At 40.4% G+C, this 19456-nt stretch overlaps 3 protein-coding genes across 3 annotated transcripts in view; all 3 read right to left on the minus strand.

Annotated features, from left to right (window-relative positions):
• Positions 1-10595, minus strand: part of LOC306962141 (AT-rich interactive domain-containing protein 3B) — a 38059-nt gene extending 27464 nt beyond the window's left edge. The window contains exons 1-2 of the mRNA XM_079555211.1: positions 10388-10595; positions 8730-9365 (exon numbers count right to left, since the gene is read on the minus strand). Of these exons, the coding sequence (XP_079411337.1) occupies positions 8730-9365; positions 10388-10423 (672 nt within the window). The 5' untranslated portion in view covers positions 10424-10595. The remainder of the gene's footprint in view (positions 1-8729; positions 9366-10387) is intronic.
• A 1309-nt stretch (positions 10596-11904) lies between these two features.
• fam219b (family with sequence similarity 219 member B) lies at positions 11905-15572 on the minus strand. Its single transcript, XM_079555293.1, has 6 exons — positions 15334-15572; positions 14925-15033; positions 14740-14833; positions 14452-14529; positions 14295-14346; positions 11905-13255 (listed from the first exon to the last, which is right to left on the minus strand). Exons 1-6 carry the CDS (start codon positions 15406-15408, stop codon positions 13106-13108), a joined length of 558 nt encoding a protein of 185 aa, XP_079411419.1. The 5' UTR covers positions 15409-15572; the 3' UTR covers positions 11905-13105.
• A 467-nt stretch (positions 15573-16039) lies between these two features.
• cox5ab (cytochrome c oxidase subunit 5Ab) lies at positions 16040-18102 on the minus strand. Its single transcript, XM_079555766.1, has 5 exons — positions 17947-18102; positions 16673-16789; positions 16476-16597; positions 16239-16361; positions 16040-16157 (listed from the first exon to the last, which is right to left on the minus strand). Exons 1-4 carry the CDS (start codon positions 18017-18019, stop codon positions 16248-16250), a joined length of 426 nt encoding a protein of 141 aa, XP_079411892.1. The 5' UTR covers positions 18020-18102; the 3' UTR covers positions 16040-16157; positions 16239-16247.
• Positions 18103-19456: the final 1354 nt, after the last annotated feature.

The raw sequence follows: 19456 nt of genomic DNA on the forward strand, positions 1-19456 counted from the left end.
GTTTATAGGCTGGTGTGGCCAGAAGTTCACACTCATTGGTTCAAAGGCCCTTTCACAGGCAGAGCAAACATTTTAGTGAATCACATCTGTGCCACTGCATACAGTTCTCCATACGTTAACCCCTTCGTGCGCCACTCGAGAGGCAGCTTCTCGTGGAAAAAAATGGAGATCTGAATAGGCCTTGAGTCTGTGTGGGCCCGCCGCTTATAATTAGGCATAAAGCTATTAGACTTGTGCGTGGCAAAAGCAGCTAATGCAAACAGAGTACTTGCAAACTGGTACTTAATGTGAGCGCCAAAAGAGGCATATTCAACCTGAAGCTATTGACATTTCTCAAAGGGTTAAAAAGCATTAGCTAAAAATACCTAGCATATCTCACATCTCTCAAAGAGCTAGAATCCACTTCACCTCTATGTTAATGGCAGCTGGAGACATCGCACAGACCTGATAGGCCTCGGCTCACACTCTCATCACACTGACAGAGCCAGGAACTTGATACGCTCACAATCAACAAAAGCCTGTGCTACTATTAGAACATATCCCATCTAATTACATGGGGGAACGGCAGATGCAACAATATCCACAGTCAGTTGGATAAATGACTTGTCTGTCCCGGCATGTTGGCTGAGCACACGGAAAAAAAGAAAAGGAAAGGAAAACGTCTTATTGTAGTCGGGGTATGCTGCATGAGAGAAGTTCGTGTTATGACTGCCCGTCGAAATCTGCAGTATCAAATGTTCAAACCATAAGCGCGATTCACAGCTTTCTGAAGAGTCTAATCGATAGGGAGCAATTTCGCTGTTCAGAGTCATAGGTATCTGTTTCCTCTCAGCAAGCGTTAAGTGTGCCGGGGCATTCCACCTCTGACAGGCCAGTGCCCCCCAGGGACACCGGCCGGGATGGTGCAACCAGTCACGCATCTGGAGCTCATCTCTAGGGTCTACCAGGCCGGGCTATCTCTAAGGGATGGACCAAAGATGGCAGGATGTGCCATAAAAGCTAGGAGAGAAAAAACAAAACAATAGCACAACAGTAATGTCAATGGCACAATAGAGAGTTCTAGTATTGCTTCCTATATCAACAGTTTTCTACTTTTTGCATTGTACATTATAACAATTATTTTCCAATTGTTTTTTGTAGCTTTTTCTACACAAAATAGTTTCATGTGACAAGCCTGATCTATCACATTTTCATTTTGCTTGCCATCTGAACGTCAGTGTTTGAATAATCCTGACTTAAGCACTAAAGTCTCTGTACAAGTCACCTTGCATTAATAGGTCACATTTCTTAGAGACTACTTTGACTAAGAAATGTACTGGATGTCAAATCCTGGCTGCTCCGAGACGCAGGGGAGCTGTAAACGATGGACTTAAGGAAAAGGATATAAAATGTGATGTTCATAGCAGGCCTGTGGGACAGTGTTATTTTGCCAGGACAATAGTCATCAGAGTCACTTTTAATGAAGTCTGTTTCAGAGGGAATGCCTGTCAGGGCATTTTGTGTCGAGGTTTTATTGCAGCCACACATTCCTCACACAAATGCTCTGAGCACACATCCTGAGTGTGCCGTAAGAGCAGCGTCCTCAGGTTTTCTAATCACATTTATTTAGGGCAGGAAAACCTGAGATGTCTTTGTTTGACCAGATGGCGGGCTAATCAAGGCATGCTGAACTGGGGGTTGGGGCATCCTAAATCTGCCACTAACATTATTAAACCACGTTACATGTTAGAACATGATGAAGTCAAAGACAAATACTTTACATAGTGTTTTGTGTAACACAAGAAAGCTTGAATGCCACACTATTATTGGTTAGACGATCAATATTTTCACAGCAGATTTGAAAAGGTCACGTGGAAAGTGATGGAAACATTGAGCTCAACTACTTTATAAAATGCAAACAGTCAACAGTCTCTCGATGCCATGCCTTAATCATTTACCAGAAGTCCTTTTGCAATAATTGTGTGCAGTCGACATGGTCCATAGTACTATATACAATTTGACTGTCTATTAACCAGATCAGCCACAGATGAGCAAAGTGTGCTTTTTCCCACAATCTTTATGATTAAAAGAAGGTTTTATCACAATTGTTGTTTATCATTATGAAACATCACTAAATAAATGGGTGTAATTGGAATATGAGAGCTAAACCTTGTTATGTGAAAAGAATTGACTAACTTACATACTCAGGGAGACTATGTCAATGAATCACTAAATCACTAAACGGACTTTGTGCCGGAGGATTGAAATAAGTGATACTTTCCCATTGACTGATGTTGACTTATGATTTCAGTATGTTGCCCATGTTGAAACCAGACTACATGAAGAATTCCTAAACATAAAATGCAAATTAGTGCTGAGACAAGAAGCAAAAATGTGCAATGTGACATAACCTGAAGAGCAGCCAAGTTTATCTCATCTGCTTAAGTCATTTTTACAAGAATGTGATGTGAGCGAGCACTGGAGTCAAACACAACTCCTACAGCAGAAGCCCGGGACTTTGGAGGGAAGTACTTGCATTTCTTTGGCAGAAAATGAAAGGGGAGCCTCCTCCACAGCTTTCATCTTGTACTCTGCATGGCTTTGTGCCATGTCAACTGCTGTGTTTATCCAAGAGCCTTGACACAGTGGCCCAGTTAGCACCTACAGATCTCTGACACTAGCCTGGAGCTCAGCCAAGCTGTGGTAGCAGACAGCCAAGAAAAGCCACTAACAATAGACGGCTCTTACAGCTCACCTCCACACCGCCCTGACGCAGGCCGCCCATTCTGAATGGACACAAAACTATTGCTACTATGTCATTTTAAGCTGAATCTTTCACAGCCCAGTAACACACAGTACAAAACAGGTGTTGTGCCAAAATCTTTCATATTCTTAAAGTTTCCTTTTGATTTCCTTTTCCCTAAAAATGAATTTTGTATAGGCTTGATTAAAAAAAACAAGGATAATTTGACGTCAATACTGAGATAGTTTGTAATGACTCTGCAAGAAGTTATGCCAAACAATGCCCAATACAATACCAGTGTTGTTCTTTTGGCTATGTTAAATTGATCTTATGATCAACAAGCCAGTCTGTCCAAATAAAACTATTATTTGAACACTGGTAACAAAATAACACATTTTAGTGAATGTTTTAGAAACACTTTTTAAAAAATACATTTTAGAGAAGTTGTGGATATTATTACAATATCATGTCACATTAGCCACATGGGTGTGTCACATGTACAGACCAATGCTACAGCACCAGCTCGACCTTGCATACTGTGCAAGGTCAGAGTGGCATTGTTGTCTTGTCCACAGGCAACGGCCTATATAGTGTTTATTGTATATAAAAATAATGTCGTCAGCCTATAGAAAATTTAAAGACTACAACGTGTCAAAAGACCTTGGCTCCATTTTCAGCAGCTGCCAAAGGCGTTGTTGGATATGTCTTTGTTTCATTCGGCCATTCCCCGCTCTGTGTTTGCCTTCATTAAAGAGCAGGTGTTGAGATATGCTGAGTGGGAGTGGCTGGAAAGGACGAATAGAACTGGTGGGGACAGGGGCTTGTGGTTTCACTACCAACTGCTCAAATTACAGCAGCCCTCAGTAGCTCAGTTTCCACTGGAGGCATAGTCAGGCCTCCAGGGAGGATTTGGGAAAAATTGTGGCAACTCTAATAGACAGCCATCATTTGCATTGAAATGTGCAAACTTTTCTTCTCACCGTCCAACTGAATAGAAAGATGTTCAACAGTTCATGTGGGATCATCTGAATCGAAAAGACATGCACATCAAGATTATGTCCTTGACAGTCCCCGAGGTTGACCACAGCACACATTTGTTATTTAAAGGTGAGCAGCATGGGATGAAAAGTAAGCTGATCAGTGGGGCATTCAGATAATACAGCAGAATCGTAAAACATTTTTCTTTTCTTTTATATTTGACAAAACTGGGAACTGTGGCAGTATTTTCCCCTTGTTTTACTGAATTAGTGAAGTGTGTTCAATAGGTTGCAGGCCTCTGTCATTGACTGCAGTGATGGTCCAGGCTACAGTACTGGACGTGGAGGGGCAGGTGACTCTCTTCCCGTCAGCCAACAACAGATGTGGTCTTTCGGACTCAGACAAATAAAAAAGTGTCTCAGCCTGCACCATGGGCCCTGTCATCCTGCTCCTCCCTCTCAGGCCCTGTGGCTTTTTACAGCCCAGGCCACACAATCAAATGAAGTGAAAGATCCCCAATCAGATGGTCCAACTGCACATGGACATGCACCCCGGCGCCCCCTCCACTCTGTGTCTCTTGTTGGGAGCCCCTAGTGGGAATGTTCACTGTTTGAAGAGTTAACTCTTTAATTCCGTCTGGAATGTTTCCTCTGGGTGGGGCACTGTAGTGCATTGAGCCAGACCACTAACCCGTCCTCTTCACCGCATCTCCTCCCCCCCCTCATTCCCACTTCATCTGCCTACTAAATTCAATACCTCTATTTTGGGCCAGGGGAATCTCACACACTTGGGTGTTAGGTGTAGGTCAGCACAAAAAAGATATTTGTCAAACCACACATGATTACAGCGAAGTCACGCCTCAAATCAATCTCGGGCTGCCATTTGGTTGTGAAGGTGCTATAAATACACAAGTCAGTCACATGCACTCACACTTTAAATAACTCTTTTATGATAAAGCAACTCCACAGACATAATATATAATTTGAAAACATAGGCGTGTGTGCTTGCTTATTATGTTAATGTTTTAGCTACATTACATTCCCCTAACATTTTTTAAAAGTAGCAGAATTGCACTATTGATCCTTTTAACTAGCCTAATATGTATTAATGCAGAATGCAGGGGCAATTTTGCAATAGGATTAACCATTAAGTGTGGGGGCATTCATCACTAATGCCATTAGTAATGTAATTTTGCATGCATTAGGTCAACTGAGGTTGTAGTATCACATGAAATTGATTAAACTGCAAAAAATGTTGGAAAACAGTAATGCAAGTCAGCCTGAACATGATCAAGGATTTCTCAAGAATGTGTTTTGAAGGCACACTAGAAAACAAAAACATTTCACTACAGATCGGGTTAAAATGTACTTCAGTAGTTGGGAACACATCCAGTTAGAATTACTTGTTGGAACAATCCAAGTCTTCTTCATAATTGTCAAGCGTCTTGTCATAAACTGCCTTCTGAATTATGTCTCATCTAATTGATGTCCATTTGCCGGGTCAGAATGTAATTCCGATCTTATTACATCAGCATAACAGGAAGTCCAGTCAACGGAATAAGTACACCATTTAAAACCCACTGACAGTTATTGCACGGGAAGCACCTACATTATATTTCAAAGAGCAGAAACCAGGTCAGGTATGGGAAGAAAACGGCAAACAGAGCTGTGGCCACAACTTAAGAGTAGGTTAAGGGTCATGGAGCATGCTTATTTGTTATTTCAGAATTCAACATGACACAATAACTGCTGAGGAAAAGCAATCTCGGTGTAAAGTCAGAACTTAATTGTCATGAAAACATAAGCAGAACCAAGAACATTCATGGCACTAAAAGCTCAGACACAGCCCTCATCGATCTGTGCGCTGCAGCCGTGCATTTCCCACTTCCTGGCTGATGTGTTGCTGGGGCGACAGCTAAATTATGCAACAGCGCTTTCCGAATAGACAGGCTTCAGAGCCACAGCAACCAAAGAGGTTCAAGGATGCCAAATGATGGCAGGACTCCATAGAAGACTGTTGACCACAATGGTGTTTTGTTCTTGTTGAACTAAGATGGGAAGTGTCTTCCCTCTGAAGTCTGTGAAGGCAACACAGAGCACTGATTGATCAGAATCATGAGGAAATATGCCTCAAGTAATGTTCAAGAATGGCCAAAAATGTCTCAAACAACCTTGTACTTTCGCACTCAATGGAAATCGCATCATTCTCCAATAATTTAATATAAGGTGCAACAGGAAAAACGGCAGAATTAGTGTTGTAGAAATTAATACATGGAAACGAGAATAAGAAAAAAAGTACAGTATCTACTTTATCATTTCTTACAATGACAAAAGACAAAAAGTGAACTATTTTGGAAAAAATATCTAAATGCACTTTTCTTGTGAATGCCACATTTTTAAAACAATATTCACATTCAGGAGCATTAAATCAAAATAACTTTAGAAACTTCAGATTTCCACAGAGGACATTATTATCTCTTCAGAGTTATTCACAGGCAATTGATTCAGACTTTGCTCTACATACTGCAGTGGAATTGTCAAACTATGTTGCGCAATAAATCTGGCCCAACTGCCCGGCCTAACACACGATTACACACCTGACAGAGATTCAATAACTTTCTATTCAAACTCCCATTGTGATGACAGGTGTCCATCGATCTTGCGTAGGTTTGTCATCTCTACCATCGCAAACAAATACAGCGATGCAAATGCAGACAGGCCCTGCCTTTGTCTCCAGGCTGTCAGTTGTCACAGAAAAATAAAAACTCTTTTTCACTTAAAATCCACTGTACTTAGAAACCACCTGTGGCACTCATTGCTCTTGATTCCCCGCATTGTTGATCATGTCAAGCCAAAGCCAAATAGACAGTCCGTATTAGTGTGAATGCATGATTAAACCTCGATTAATCGCAGGGATTTCATGAGGAGTGCTCTGTGGACACGTGTGTGAGTGTGGAGTAAAAGGGGGGGGGGTGGATTACCGGGGTCATGCAGCCTCTGTCCCACTGCGGCAGAGGCCAGAGTGCTACCGCCTGCTCCTGTGCTCTCTCCACGCGACGCCTTTGTCCATCCTCTTGTTTGACAATTATTTACTTTGCCGTTTAGAGCCGGGCCGAGGTCACCCTTGCATACATCACTGACACAAGACGCACCGGCTAGCCATGTCAATCCTTTTTCTCCTGACCCGGGTAACCCATCACAGGCAAACGCACACGTCGCTCTGGGGTAGTGGTTCTCAACCAGGGGGACCCGACTCAAGCGATTAAAGCAGGTTTAAACAACCGTCCAGAATTTGTTCTTGTAGTTTAAGATTAGCCGCTTTGTCATTAATGTGTGAAATAACATTCAACTTGCCATCATAAAGAAACACTGTATTTTTGGTATTACGTACTTGAACAAGGTCAAACTGCAAAATGAAAGGAGGGTCACGAGACTCCACCAGTTGAGAACCACTGCCATAGGGGACACAGATTTATACCATTTCTTCATTTTTCTAGTATTATTTTATTAAACAATTAAAAAAAAAAAAAAACTATCTATAGTGTGAACATCTTTTGTTCACATGTAACTGAAATTCAATTCCCATGTTTCTTTTTAAACTTCTAACATAAAACAAAAAGTTGTCTCTCACTCCATTTGAATTTGTGACATCTGTCAGGTGTGTTTCTGGCCTCTCAAAGACAATGACATTAAACAAAAAAAAACTGCCTCAACTGTCCCCCTCCCCCAACAGCGGTGCAACCTGAAACTGCCTGAAGAGATGAGCCGTCATTAAATACTGCAGAGCTGACATAATGACAGGAAAGATAAAAGAGAGGAAACAAAAAAGGCCAGACCAATTCTCGTCCTATAATGCCTCCCCCAACCCCCAGGCACAGCCAACCTCTCCTAATAAAAGACACCAGACCATAGAGAGGCACCGGTCAGCTATGTGCTCTGATATTGTTTGCATTAAACTGGACAGCACCAGCATTCATGGACTTTCCACTGGGGACATGGTTAGGATGTGAAGGGCTTAGCATTAACATTTTGTCAAGCAGTTGTAAAATAAAGTCATGGTTTCAGCATAAATTAATCACAATAGAAATTGAGTATTGTTTCTGCAGCGGCCTGCCAGGATATCTGATGTCTCCATCATTGACAGTGGACACTGTCCATAGCTAAATTTGGCAATATGTCCAGGAGAAGCACCATCCAAAGACATCTGTCTTTAAATAGACAGTAATAAAATCTAGACACATGATAGTCCAGCACCCTCAGCTCACTGATCAAGCTCAGATATGTCCCCTGACACTGCCCACTCTTGCGCAACCAAGGCTTTTTATATCACCCTCAAGGTGCTGAGCTCTCCATTAACACTTTCGGGCCTGTACTGCAATGCCACGTTGAGTCCAGCTCGGCTCGGTTCCCAGTTGGCACACAAGTCAATGTAATGCTTTCTGAGGAAATATTTACCTTCGAAGAAAAGTGTACTTGGCACAGCGCCGAAGCACTCGGAGTGGGGGCTGCTTCTGTGTATTACATGTAACCTACCCACCCTCCCCAAATCCTTGCGCTGACCCGGCCAAACCACCCACATCCTCACAGCGGCTGCTGCGCACTGCCTCACTCTACTACCTGGACCACAGCCAAACCAGAGCGGAGCACAGTGCCAAGAGCGACTCGAAATAAGAGACACACACTAACACACACCCACTCAATCTGTGCACAGAGGGAGACAAGCAGTGAACGCGAGCACACTGAGCCCCAGTCTGGCTCTCTGCCAGGGCTCACTTAGGAGGATTTTTTGCCTCAAAAGCCAATTGGCGGTCAACTCTCCACAGAGATTTAACAAGTCACACCAAGTGACATCACAGAAAGCTTTTGTGCCATGATGGATAGATGCACATGCTCACAGCAACAGGTGGCTGCAATGCAATTAAACTAGACCTCCAAAGGAACATAAACTATGAATGTATTATTAGGTGCATTTATGCTGTAGTTGATGTAAGGCACTGTAAAAACGAACAAACAGCCCCACAGTAACTAACCTGTCTGAAGTGATCGTCAAAGCCCCAATCAGCTTGTCCGTTAGGGGAGGTAGCAGAATGAGCCCCAGCAGGAGACAGGCCTTCGTCCGGTTCTTGCTTGACTCTAACAGGTGGTGATGCGACTCTCTGTGGGGCTGATGCAGAGTAGCTCCCAAAGGGCCGTGGTGGGATGCGAGTGGCGCTCTGCTGTAGAGCCATGGTCTGCTTACGGAGGAACTCCAGACCACTGGCACTGCTCTCCTCATCGTCACTACCCTCGTCCCCCTCCATCATTTCAGTGTCGTCATCTTCCTCCCCAGAATCTCGGCCCCTGTCTTCATCGTCCTCACGCTCTGAATCTACACTACTCTGATTGGACATTCGTGGTGGTGGTAACCCACCCCCTGGAACCACTCCAGCCATGCCTTTGCCCATGAAGCTGGCCCCAGACGCCCGAGCCGCAGCCAGGATGGCTTGTTGGGCAGCGACCTGCTGTGCATACATGATGTGGGCCTCTCGCAACTTCCTCTCCTTGCGCTCCATTTCCAACCGGGCCTGCTGCTGGCGCTGGAGCTGCTCCATCACTGCCTCCAGCTTCATCCCTCCTGCGGAAGTGCTCTGAGGGAAGGCCACTCCAGACTCCTGAGACATACTGGGCTGTGGGCACAAAACAGCCACACACTTCTAAATTAAATGCACAAGCAAGTGAGGCTCAAGAAATAAAATGACATATCACAACATTCATGTTTCAATCCATAATCAATCTATAAACACAAACGCCCCTCTTACAATAAAAGTACTAACATATTTGAATCAACAAAAGTAAAAAAAAAACACACACACACACACACACACACAAATTATTTTTTAATAACTACCACAATTTTAGAAAAGGTCAACTCAACAGAAAACCATATCATTAAAGGAATCTAATTTCAACAACTTATTATATTTTAACAACAGTTAACACTAACCTAGGCCTACAAGCTATTAAAAATTAACACAGCAGCCGACCCAGCGCACCAAGTGTGGAAATAGTCTACTTTACAATAGTTAACGTATCACAAAAAAATAACAAACACTGAGTAGCCTGTTCAGTATTTTCTTTGTAATAGTCTTATTCACTGAACTATGACTCTGACATAAAGCATACAAGTGTAACAATACTACACTAACTTCATGCCATAGATGTAAATATAAAAGAACGGCAAAGGCAAAGGGCAGAGTATCAGATCACTGCATGTAAAAAAAGTCAGCTGGATTATTATTTTTAGTGGGTATTTACACCTAGTTCACTTGCGTCAACAACAGTTTACAGAATGACAAGCGACAAATAAACGATCAGAAACGGCCACCTTACTAAAGTTAGCTGGACAAGCTGATCTATTTCTGCAAAACGAGAATGTTGATGAAGTTATGCGGCCCATGCACTCGGTCAACAACTGTTCGAAAAATAAAATGGTTAACGCTGAAACAGTAAACTCTATAAAAAGTTCCAAATTACCATGCCACGCTGTCAAAATCGGTCTTGTGAGTTTGTCCTCTAGGCAATGCAGGCTAATCAGTAGGCTAACAATATTCTGTAAAAATCCACGGTATATCTCCGTCTTTTGGGTAGGTTTGCACGCGCCTCGTAGACAGTAAATAGAGGATTGAGGCAAAGCGCCAGCACCACTCACCATTTGTGCCTTACTACTGCCGGAATTGTCCACCATCCCTCCTTCCTTGGCTTATCCTGCTTCTTCCCTCGTTTCTGGCACTCGTTCAAACACTTGTAAACACACGGACGGGCAGGGCTAGTGTGCGCGGAGGGGGGCTGCGCGCACGGCACGGTACGCACTCCTCTACGGGATTGCCCGGCTACTACTACGCTCTCGTTTGACAGGCGGCAGATCCGAAAAGTTTGGTCTTTTCATAAGAAAACAAGATGCAATAATAAATGACCAGATCTCATATCTCCAAAGGCGCTGAGGTAACTCCCTTCACTCGTTTTTTTCTTCTTCTCTCTCAATTGACACCCCCCACATGGCGTACAGCAGCAATAGGGCCCGCCCAGCCACAGCAACAAGTCCCACAAGCCTGTTATTTCACCATGCGGAGGTCGTTTTACTTGTCATTTGTGACAACTTGACAAGGTCGGTATCAGGCTTTGTCAGACTGGCCTTTTGTAAGTAGCCTTATGATCAGAACCACCAAGCGCCGCGTGGTTGTGATGGGAACTTAATTGGCTTTAATGTCTCTTACTTGATTTGGACTGAACTATTTGTATGTAATTGCATATAATTTTCTTCTAGTTAAGTGCACATTGCGGAATTAACTGCAAAAGCTACACTAGTAGAGGCTGAAGGGCCATTATGATGGAACACCGCCCTCTGGTGGAGGCGTCATATATTACAATATCACACACATATCGGTGCACATCAGTGTTAATTTCGTCGACTAAAATATGTTTGTTTGTTTGTTTGTATACTTTATTTAGTCTTAAAGGAGATATACCTGATTTTACTTCTAGAAATGGAATGAAATGTATTTTGTCCTCCTTTACTGTATTGTAAACTCAAACATTTGTGGGGAAAACAGCTTGCATCAAATTATAAAATATTTCAATACATTTTATGAACTTTTAGGCTATTTTTCCAGCATTTTTGTGAAAGTGACCCTAAAAAGTGACCCTGCAAGTTGTGAAATGTGTCTATGAACGCGTCCCTGTAAAGAATTTGGATGCTACAAATATATTAGGAAAGTTCCGAAAGAGTTTGGACCACATCTAACATTTTAATTTAGTGGCTTCCTCTGTCATTGTTCAAAAAAAATCAGGTATAGGGCCTTTAATTTGAGTCAAAGTGATTTTTGACGACTAAAATTGGACTAAAACTAAATTAAAAGTTCATGTGACTAAAATGTCCAGATATGTTAGTCGACTAAAATAAGACTAAATAAAAATGAAATGAAGAGACTAAAATCATCCAGACTTCTATTGACAGTCTGAAAGCAGAGGACCTTGATTTAATATGATTATAATGATTATAAATGCAAAGTCGACTAAATTCGTCTTAGTCGTCTTAGAACCAGACTAAAATTGAAGATATTTTTTTGACTCAATCTCGACTAAAATTGAATTACTTTTTCGACTAAAACTAAATTAAAAAATATTGTCAAAATTAACACTGGTGTCCATTATATTGTAGGTCGATTTATTTTATGAACTACAGTGATACCAGAAAATGAGGATCAAAAGCAAATTGCATTATTGCGTTTCACAATCAAATCACAATATGCCAATACCATACCGTCACATACAGATTGTCCCTGTAGTTGCATAGTACAGCAGCTGAGTCAAAGTACTTGCTACCTATCACAGTTGAGTGCAATATGTTGTTGAAAGTCACACACATACAATGTCCGGGCTTGGATTAACACCAATATTCTTTCGATTAATGTCCGTGTGACCACAAACTTTGTTCCAACCAATTTCTATTTGTTTTACAACACTATCATTTATTTTGAAAAAGCATCAAGGCGTTCTGAATATTACATTAGTCAGCACAGAGTAAGCCTTATTTTCTTTTTAACCAAACCAGCTCATGTTAAACTGTTTTGTGTGTTTAAAGTAAAAAGACAAATAAAAATCAAACTTGAGAATAAAAGTCTGTGAATATAATATAAAGTTCAATAAAAGTACTCCATATATTTTACATTTAAAACATAAATAAATAAATAGACTGTTGGGGAAAATGTGTTTCAAAATCAGCTTTGGAAAACACAATCTGGGTATTTCAAACCCATCTGTTAATGATCTATTTGACCATGTTTGCATTTAAGTCCAGTAAACGGTCAACACTAAAATGAATCTGCTGTGCCACGTTTAGATTTTCTTCCAGCTGAAGTTTGAATTGCTCACAGCATGTATATAGCTGGGTTAAATGAAAGCACGGCAAATATTAGTGTATGGCTAATGCATAATTATAAACATAAGGTAACAAAAGCACTGTAAGGTAATGCAACAGTAACTGTATGTCAATGTTAGTAAAGAACACAATACTTACATTAGCAGTTGCAATATAATACTTTGGTTAAAGTCAGTACAAAATTTTAACTGCAACCTTTAAAAAAACATGAAGTCATATGTCCCTTTCACACACAGTGCAGAAGTGTTCGTTGAGTGAATCTGACAGTCATCACTCTCCAGTGGGTCTACAGGGCCAAAACGCAAACTCACTGAGAAGACACAGTTAGTACTTTTTGCAGCTATATAAAAGAAGGGTCACAGTGGATAAGGCTTGCTCTTAAAGTCCTGTTATCATAAACATTTTGGCTTCAGAGATGGAGGTCCTTGGAAGGTGGGCCTCTGGGATAAGATTGAAAGACTTGAGTGAAGCCAGGCAGTAGCACCAGCATCACTGCATGGAGCAGGACGTCCCCTCAGAGCAACAGCACACCGAAGAACCCATGGCTTTGGGGGGAATAAGGTCCAGGTCCTCATCATCAGGAATCTCATCGAGATTGTAACCATCTTTAAGCAGCTGTTTGCTCAGATCAGGATGGACCTGCGGCACAGAAAGGTCGCCATAGTAATGCAACAAACCAGACAGTGATTATTATTATTACCAAATTACTGCAATATCAAGTAATGCAATATCCATAAGGCTGGCAGAAGCTACAGAATATTGCATAATCGCTAAGATTAAACTGAAAACAAATTGTCTCTTGTTTTTGTATAAATTTAAAGGAACATATTGTGTTGAAATGATTTAGGTTACAAAGTGTTGCAATATTATATTCAAGATAGATATCGATGATCACATTTTTTTCTCAAGTTGTGCACAACATCTTATATAAAACAACAGGATTAATCTTTGCTCAGAGGTTTTAGAACAGCATAGTGAATTTTAAAATAAAATACTGTACAGTACACAAAAAATGACTGTTCTGTCAGGGTGGTGTATGAAGCAAAAATAATTGCGATATGAATATTGAATCACCTAGTACTGCGATGATACAATACAATACTACATTAACCTCATTAAAAATATCTCAAACAAACAAATTAATTAACTAAGCATCTCGCCAAGCTGCCCAGCCCACCGAGAAATATTGTAATGATCAAATCTTTTCCAAGTTTATTTAATACTCATAATACTGTAAAATTTCATTGTATCTAAATGAATATGGTACGGTAATACTGTATGTGTGGAAAACTTGAACCACAAAGTGGCTACTTTATAAAACATGTGCATATTATTATTATTGCATGCATTGATAACCGTCAAATTAATTCTCAAACTGTTGCTCACAGCACTTTTTCATGTGACCTACAAATCCTTAGAGAAACTCAACATTAACTTCACCGACTGATAACGCACTTTGAAGTAACACTTTTACAGAGACTCCGTGTCTGGGTTTGTCAATCCGGGTTAGAGGAACTAATCCAGGACATGTTCAACTAGTTTAATAGTAGTATTAGGTGAGAATACTAACTGCTGTGCGACTGACTCTCGTCTTTATAGTCATGTTTAGTCTTTATCTAGGGGCATGTATAGGATAAGTCATAGCTTCAAAAGAATAAAACCAGAAGAAGTTACGTACCTCAGCAGAGGAATATCCAGAAGAATAGTGCTCAAAATCAATCTCTTCATCACTATGAACAGAAAAGGTGGGTTATTCCTAAGAAATTCTACAATAGATATAGCTAAGAACAAAGAATTCATCAAAACAATAAAAAAAACACTTTTTTTTTTTTTACCTGTCAGAATCCAGTGCCACCAAGGTTTCATCTGCATGCTGACTCAAAGCTGCATAGCCCTTGTTATATTTCACTGCCCTATAGAAAAAAGATACAAATTAGTTTATTTGGTCGACCCCACTCTCATTCACCCTGGCCTGTTCAGTGGTAGGAAACCGGACCTTCTTACTATGAGGTAATATTGCAGCCGCTGCACCTCCAATGCCACTTAAATCACCTTTAACAAACACACTCCCTGCATTGTTTCACAAAGGTATGTTGCTTCCTTAACATTTTTCCTCAATTTACCTTTTACCGCCTTGTCTTGGTTGATGCAACACTGGAGGTCCTAGTGAGAGAGCTTTCTTTTTAAGCGCTTTCCTTGCCATCTCTCTGTGCTTCTCTAAAGAAAAAGAGAGTAAAGTGTATGTAAAAAAGATATATATATTTGATTTAAACCAAGCAATATTTAAAAAAAATAACAATAATCTTACGAAGTTTGTGATGGATGGCTGGAGCTCTTGACATGATGTAAGGTCCTCGTTTTTCCATTGGTCGAACACTTCCATCAGTATTCTTGGGTCTTGTGCTACCACTGGGGCCCTATGGGATCCACATTAAAAACAAAAAAAGAGTGTTTACATTATGGAATCTCGCGTCCCCATGAATGAAAGCACAGAAACCATCACTTCTTTCGTTCCTGACATACACATACAATGACAATCAAGCACAATAAAGTAGGACAAGTATCCAAAGCAGACAACACGCTCCCAGTAATGACATGTACATTGCCTTTGCGAATGTATAGATCAATTTAATCTGGCAGAGTAGATGGCATAATGCACAGGGCTAAAGCTAGCCTCCCAGCTAGTGTTTACACGCTATAGCCAAAGATGACAGTACCGTGAAAACCTGAGTCTTCGGTAATGCCTCCAGAAGATTGTCTTTCTCGGGCTCCTCTAAAATATCGTTCATCATCCTGGCGGTGGTTGTCAAAAATCACACCACAACAACACAGCCATATTACGTTGTCCCATCTGTGAAGGACCTAAACCTAACAGCAGCTAGCTCCTGCATAGCTAATAGCAGCTGAAACTGAAATCTGAAAACTTCCGGCCGCCGGACATTTCACAATAAAATACATGTCAAACTTTTTTACTGTCCATGACGTCAACATTTTCTGTCAACATAAAACATATAGGTTTAGTGTAAAGAGATGTTGATCATAAACTATTCCATTATTGTTTTTTTTGTTTTTGTTTTTTTTACAGATTATGACACTTGCTTGTGTTAAAACATGAACTACAGTCACATAGCAACCACAGCCACAATTCGGAACATGTGGTTGATAGAGATCTTGGGATCAAGTTTATATACAGTATTCATCCAGGCTTTTGCACCCCCATTGGGCTGTTGTGTGTTATTAAGACTATTGGTGTCTTATCCCTTCATAGGAGATCAATCAATGTGGCCAAAAATGTGTATGTGACTCAGATTTATTATGATGGGTTCATTACACCTGTGTGCGTAATGCTCTTTGTTTATTTTTGTTGTTGTAAGGCTACCATCCATCTTTCCAGTAGTTCAAAAGTTAAACACATCAAACACCTTACACATTTATAATTTTTATTAGGTCCACAGAGTGTACAGCATTAAATACATGGACTTAATAATATAGACAACTGAAGAAAACCAAATATCTTCATCCATTCACATGCATATCCCACCTGTGACAAACAAAACACCTTTTAATTTCAAACAATGGCTTGTTTTAGTGCTGTATGCACTGTGCAATGGCGCTGCCTCACCTTGGAGCATTAACATTTGTCCATTCCAAGCTCTTCTGGTGTTGAAATGCCAAGTTCTGAGAGAGTAGGTCTCAATTCTTGTAGTAGGTAAGGGTAGATGTCCTTGTGGGGTCCAGCTTTGTCCTAGCAAATTGAACAGATGAATGAATAAATACATAATTGTTCTAGGCTCAAGCTCAAGTCAAACTCAAACAAAACTCATATAAAAATCCCACTTTAATTGCATGCTTTCTCTACCTTAATGGCCTCCAAGATGCGAATAGCACTGGCCATGTCATCCAGTCTTCGACAGGCTCTCAGTGCAGAGTCCAGGATCTTAGCCTCAGGTACCAGGTCATAGCCGATCAGGGTGTTCATCCCTTTAAACCAAAATAATCAAACTAATCAACAACACGGAAAATTAACATATTATTGCTTTTCTGAGTAATAGTTACCTTTCCTCAGTTCCCAAGCATCAATGTCTGGCTTGCTGAAGTACGTGACCCAACGAGCATCAAATTCTTCATCACTCTCCACTATGGCATGGGAGTAACCCCTGGCTGCAACAGGAGCTGTAAAACAAGACTTTTATTAAGATTAAGATTTTTTATTAAATGTCCAGAGATTTACTATAGTAGGCTAGGTAACATTTTGTACTGGTGAAAGAAAAGAATAACCAAAGCACCCTTCCTGCATGAAAAAAAACCCCTCCATTTGCCTTTTATAAACAACCATTAGTAAGTTTCAAGGCCTAATCAATTTAATCTTGATGAATGTTAATGTAAATCCACGTATTGGCCAACAAAGCAACCTTCTTCCACGAGTACCATTTAAAACACTACATAGATAAATGTTTTTATGCAAGAAGACTGCCTTTGTCTTTGTATTCTTTAACAAGTGTGTTCCCTAAACACCAAAGAGCACAAAAAACATCCAGAGAGCAATACACAATAATATAGCATTGATCCCAAGCGGATCACTAATTCCCAGTAAGTACATATGCATCTCCTTAAAAAAAATAAGCATACAGTTAGATTTCCACAGTTACCATGGAGATCCGCCATCTTTAGTATACATTTCCACTGACTAACATTAGCTAAAAAAAACTATATAAAGTGGAGAAAAAAGCCGTGGAACAGCTCCGTTAGCAGATGAGTTACTGCTGGTAAATACATCTAACACACGGTGATGTCTAAGTGTTTTAATGTGAACAATAACTCCGGTATTTTAACTGGGCTTAGCGATATGACATCACATTCCCGAACCCAGAGCTCAAATGTCATCAAGAATTATGAGGGCGCAAACCGGTACTGTACTTTATCAACAATATTCAATCATGTGTGAGTATCATGTGTATTGTTTAGTTTTAGATTATCGAAGTGTAACCACAACAGTGCTTGGATGTTAAACCGTAAACGATCGGAGTAATGCATAATGTGTATACACTGAGCGGCTAGTTTCATCATAAACCTAAGGGTCATTCACAAGGTCGTGCAGTTATGACCAAAATTCGATGTAAACTACAAAAAACATTACGATATTTACCCCCACTGAGCCTTACACATCAATAGGTAAGCACACAACAAGTCAATGTCACTATACTTCACCCCAGTTCACCCCAAGGTCTATGAAACACGTACACCAGAGACAGCTAGCTTAGCACCTGAGCTAGCCGCCATTGATTTGAGGACATATCTACACAGTTTGATCTTAAATTAAACATGTTTACCTAAACGACACGGTTGAAGCCGTGCCAAACTCCTTGCCCCAGTAGCCGACAATCGGAACACGGCTCGGAACATTTCCCCTCAGCGGTGCTAGACGTCCTCCTGCTGTACCTCACACTCACTCAGGACCAAACTTAGCGGACAACCAAAGCGGAAGTCACGTGACCCATAAACGCCCCCTTCAAAGCAATCGTGAAAGCATATAATTTTATTTTTATATGCCTGAAATCTTCGCAGACATGAAATCTTCTTCTCCATCCTTTCATTTATTTATTTATTTTCGAAGCAAAAAGTAAGGCGATTGTTTTAAAAGTGAAGAGTTCGGGCGCCGTAGCAATTCTGTCGATAGGGGGCACTGTTGAATATCTATTTTATTTTATTTTTACACATGGCTTCATTGGTTTACCTGAGTAATATAGCCAGGAAGAGAAAAAAAATCTTGCCTACAAATATTTTTCTTCTTCTAACAATTAACGAATCATTGTAATCATTACAAAAGTAGGGATTACCCAGTTTATCAGCTGATTCAAGTTCGTGTGTATGTGTGTGTGTGTGTGTGTGTGTGTGGGTGTGTGTGCTAGTGTTCTTAGTGACGTGGAGGACTCTAATCCGCTTTTAAGCCTGGGGCACCACAGTAAATGTCCATTAGTTTAATATGCTCTTGCACATCTTTCCCCCTGTCTCTTTCTATTTCTTTATCTGCCTGCCCAATGTTTTATACATTTCCACCCTGCTTCTTCATGGTACTTTTATGCAAACAGTATCATGGTTTTTCATTATGTATTTGAGTCTTGAAGGAAAAAGTCATTATTTGATACACATTTAAATACTGTGTTCCAAACATAGACAAGAATAAGTCATTTCTGCTGCTAGTTTTATTGGCAATTTCCATTATAGGTATCTTACAATGACACTCAAGCTGGAGACATAAAGATAGATCAGTGGCACTATTGCAAAACAGTTATACGCCATCTCATTCCTGACCTTGATCTTTAACATGTAACTGCAATGTTGAGATAGTTTTGCCCAGATAACAGTGTTATTATTCATGGGACATGCATTTTACACACATACAAATCTAGGACACTCCTAATGCAGACACATATAGTATCTATTGTGATATAAAGCTTTTTTCTCTCTCCTTCCTTAAATTAAATGGTATATTGTATCATAACCAAACAATGCTCTAGACACCACATAAAAAGCTGCATTAAAGCAAATCTGTTTTGAGAAGCATTTAAAGTCTCCCTGAGGAAAAACGTAAACATGGTAAATTCAATAACATCAGAGTTCACAAATTCAGTAGAGCATGTGCCTTTATCCAAATAACTCAAGCACGAACAATAAGTCAACCTTATTTTTAATGCACCAAAATCAATGAGTGGCCTTAGATACAAGCTGTGATGACCGTATGTTTATTATATTACTGGCAAATCACTTTATAACTTTGCATCACAACATCTCTTCAATAAATACACAGTGTGTCAGACAGGAACCACACCAGAATACTGA

This window comes from Gobius niger (genome assembly GCF_951799975.1).
Source record: "Gobius niger genome assembly, chromosome: 4".
NCBI classification, from domain to species: domain Eukaryota; kingdom Metazoa; phylum Chordata; class Actinopteri; order Gobiiformes; family Gobiidae; genus Gobius; species Gobius niger.

Coding starts and splice junctions, on each gene's coding strand:
- fam219b (XM_079555293.1), bottom strand. CDS start 15,408: ATGATGAACGATATTTTAGAGGAGCCCGAGAAAGACAATCTTCTGGAG. Junction 15,034..15,333: donor CGAAGACTCAGGTTTTCACG/GTACTGTCATCT, acceptor TGGATCCCATAG/GGCCCCAGTGGTAGCACAAG. Junction 14,834..14,924: donor AGCCATCCATCACAAACTTC/GTAAGATTATTG, acceptor CTTTTTCTTTAG/AGAAGCACAGAGAGATGGCA.
- cox5ab (XM_079555766.1), bottom strand. CDS start 18,019: ATGTTCCGAGCCGTGTTCCGATTGTCGGCTACTGGGGCAAGGAGTTTG. Junction 16,598..16,672: donor TGCTTGGGAACTGAGGAAAG/GTAACTATTACT, acceptor TTTGGTTTAAAG/GGATGAACACCCTGATCGGC. Junction 16,362..16,475: donor GCATCTTGGAGGCCATTAAG/GTAGAGAAAGCA, acceptor TCAATTTGCTAG/GACAAAGCTGGACCCCACAA.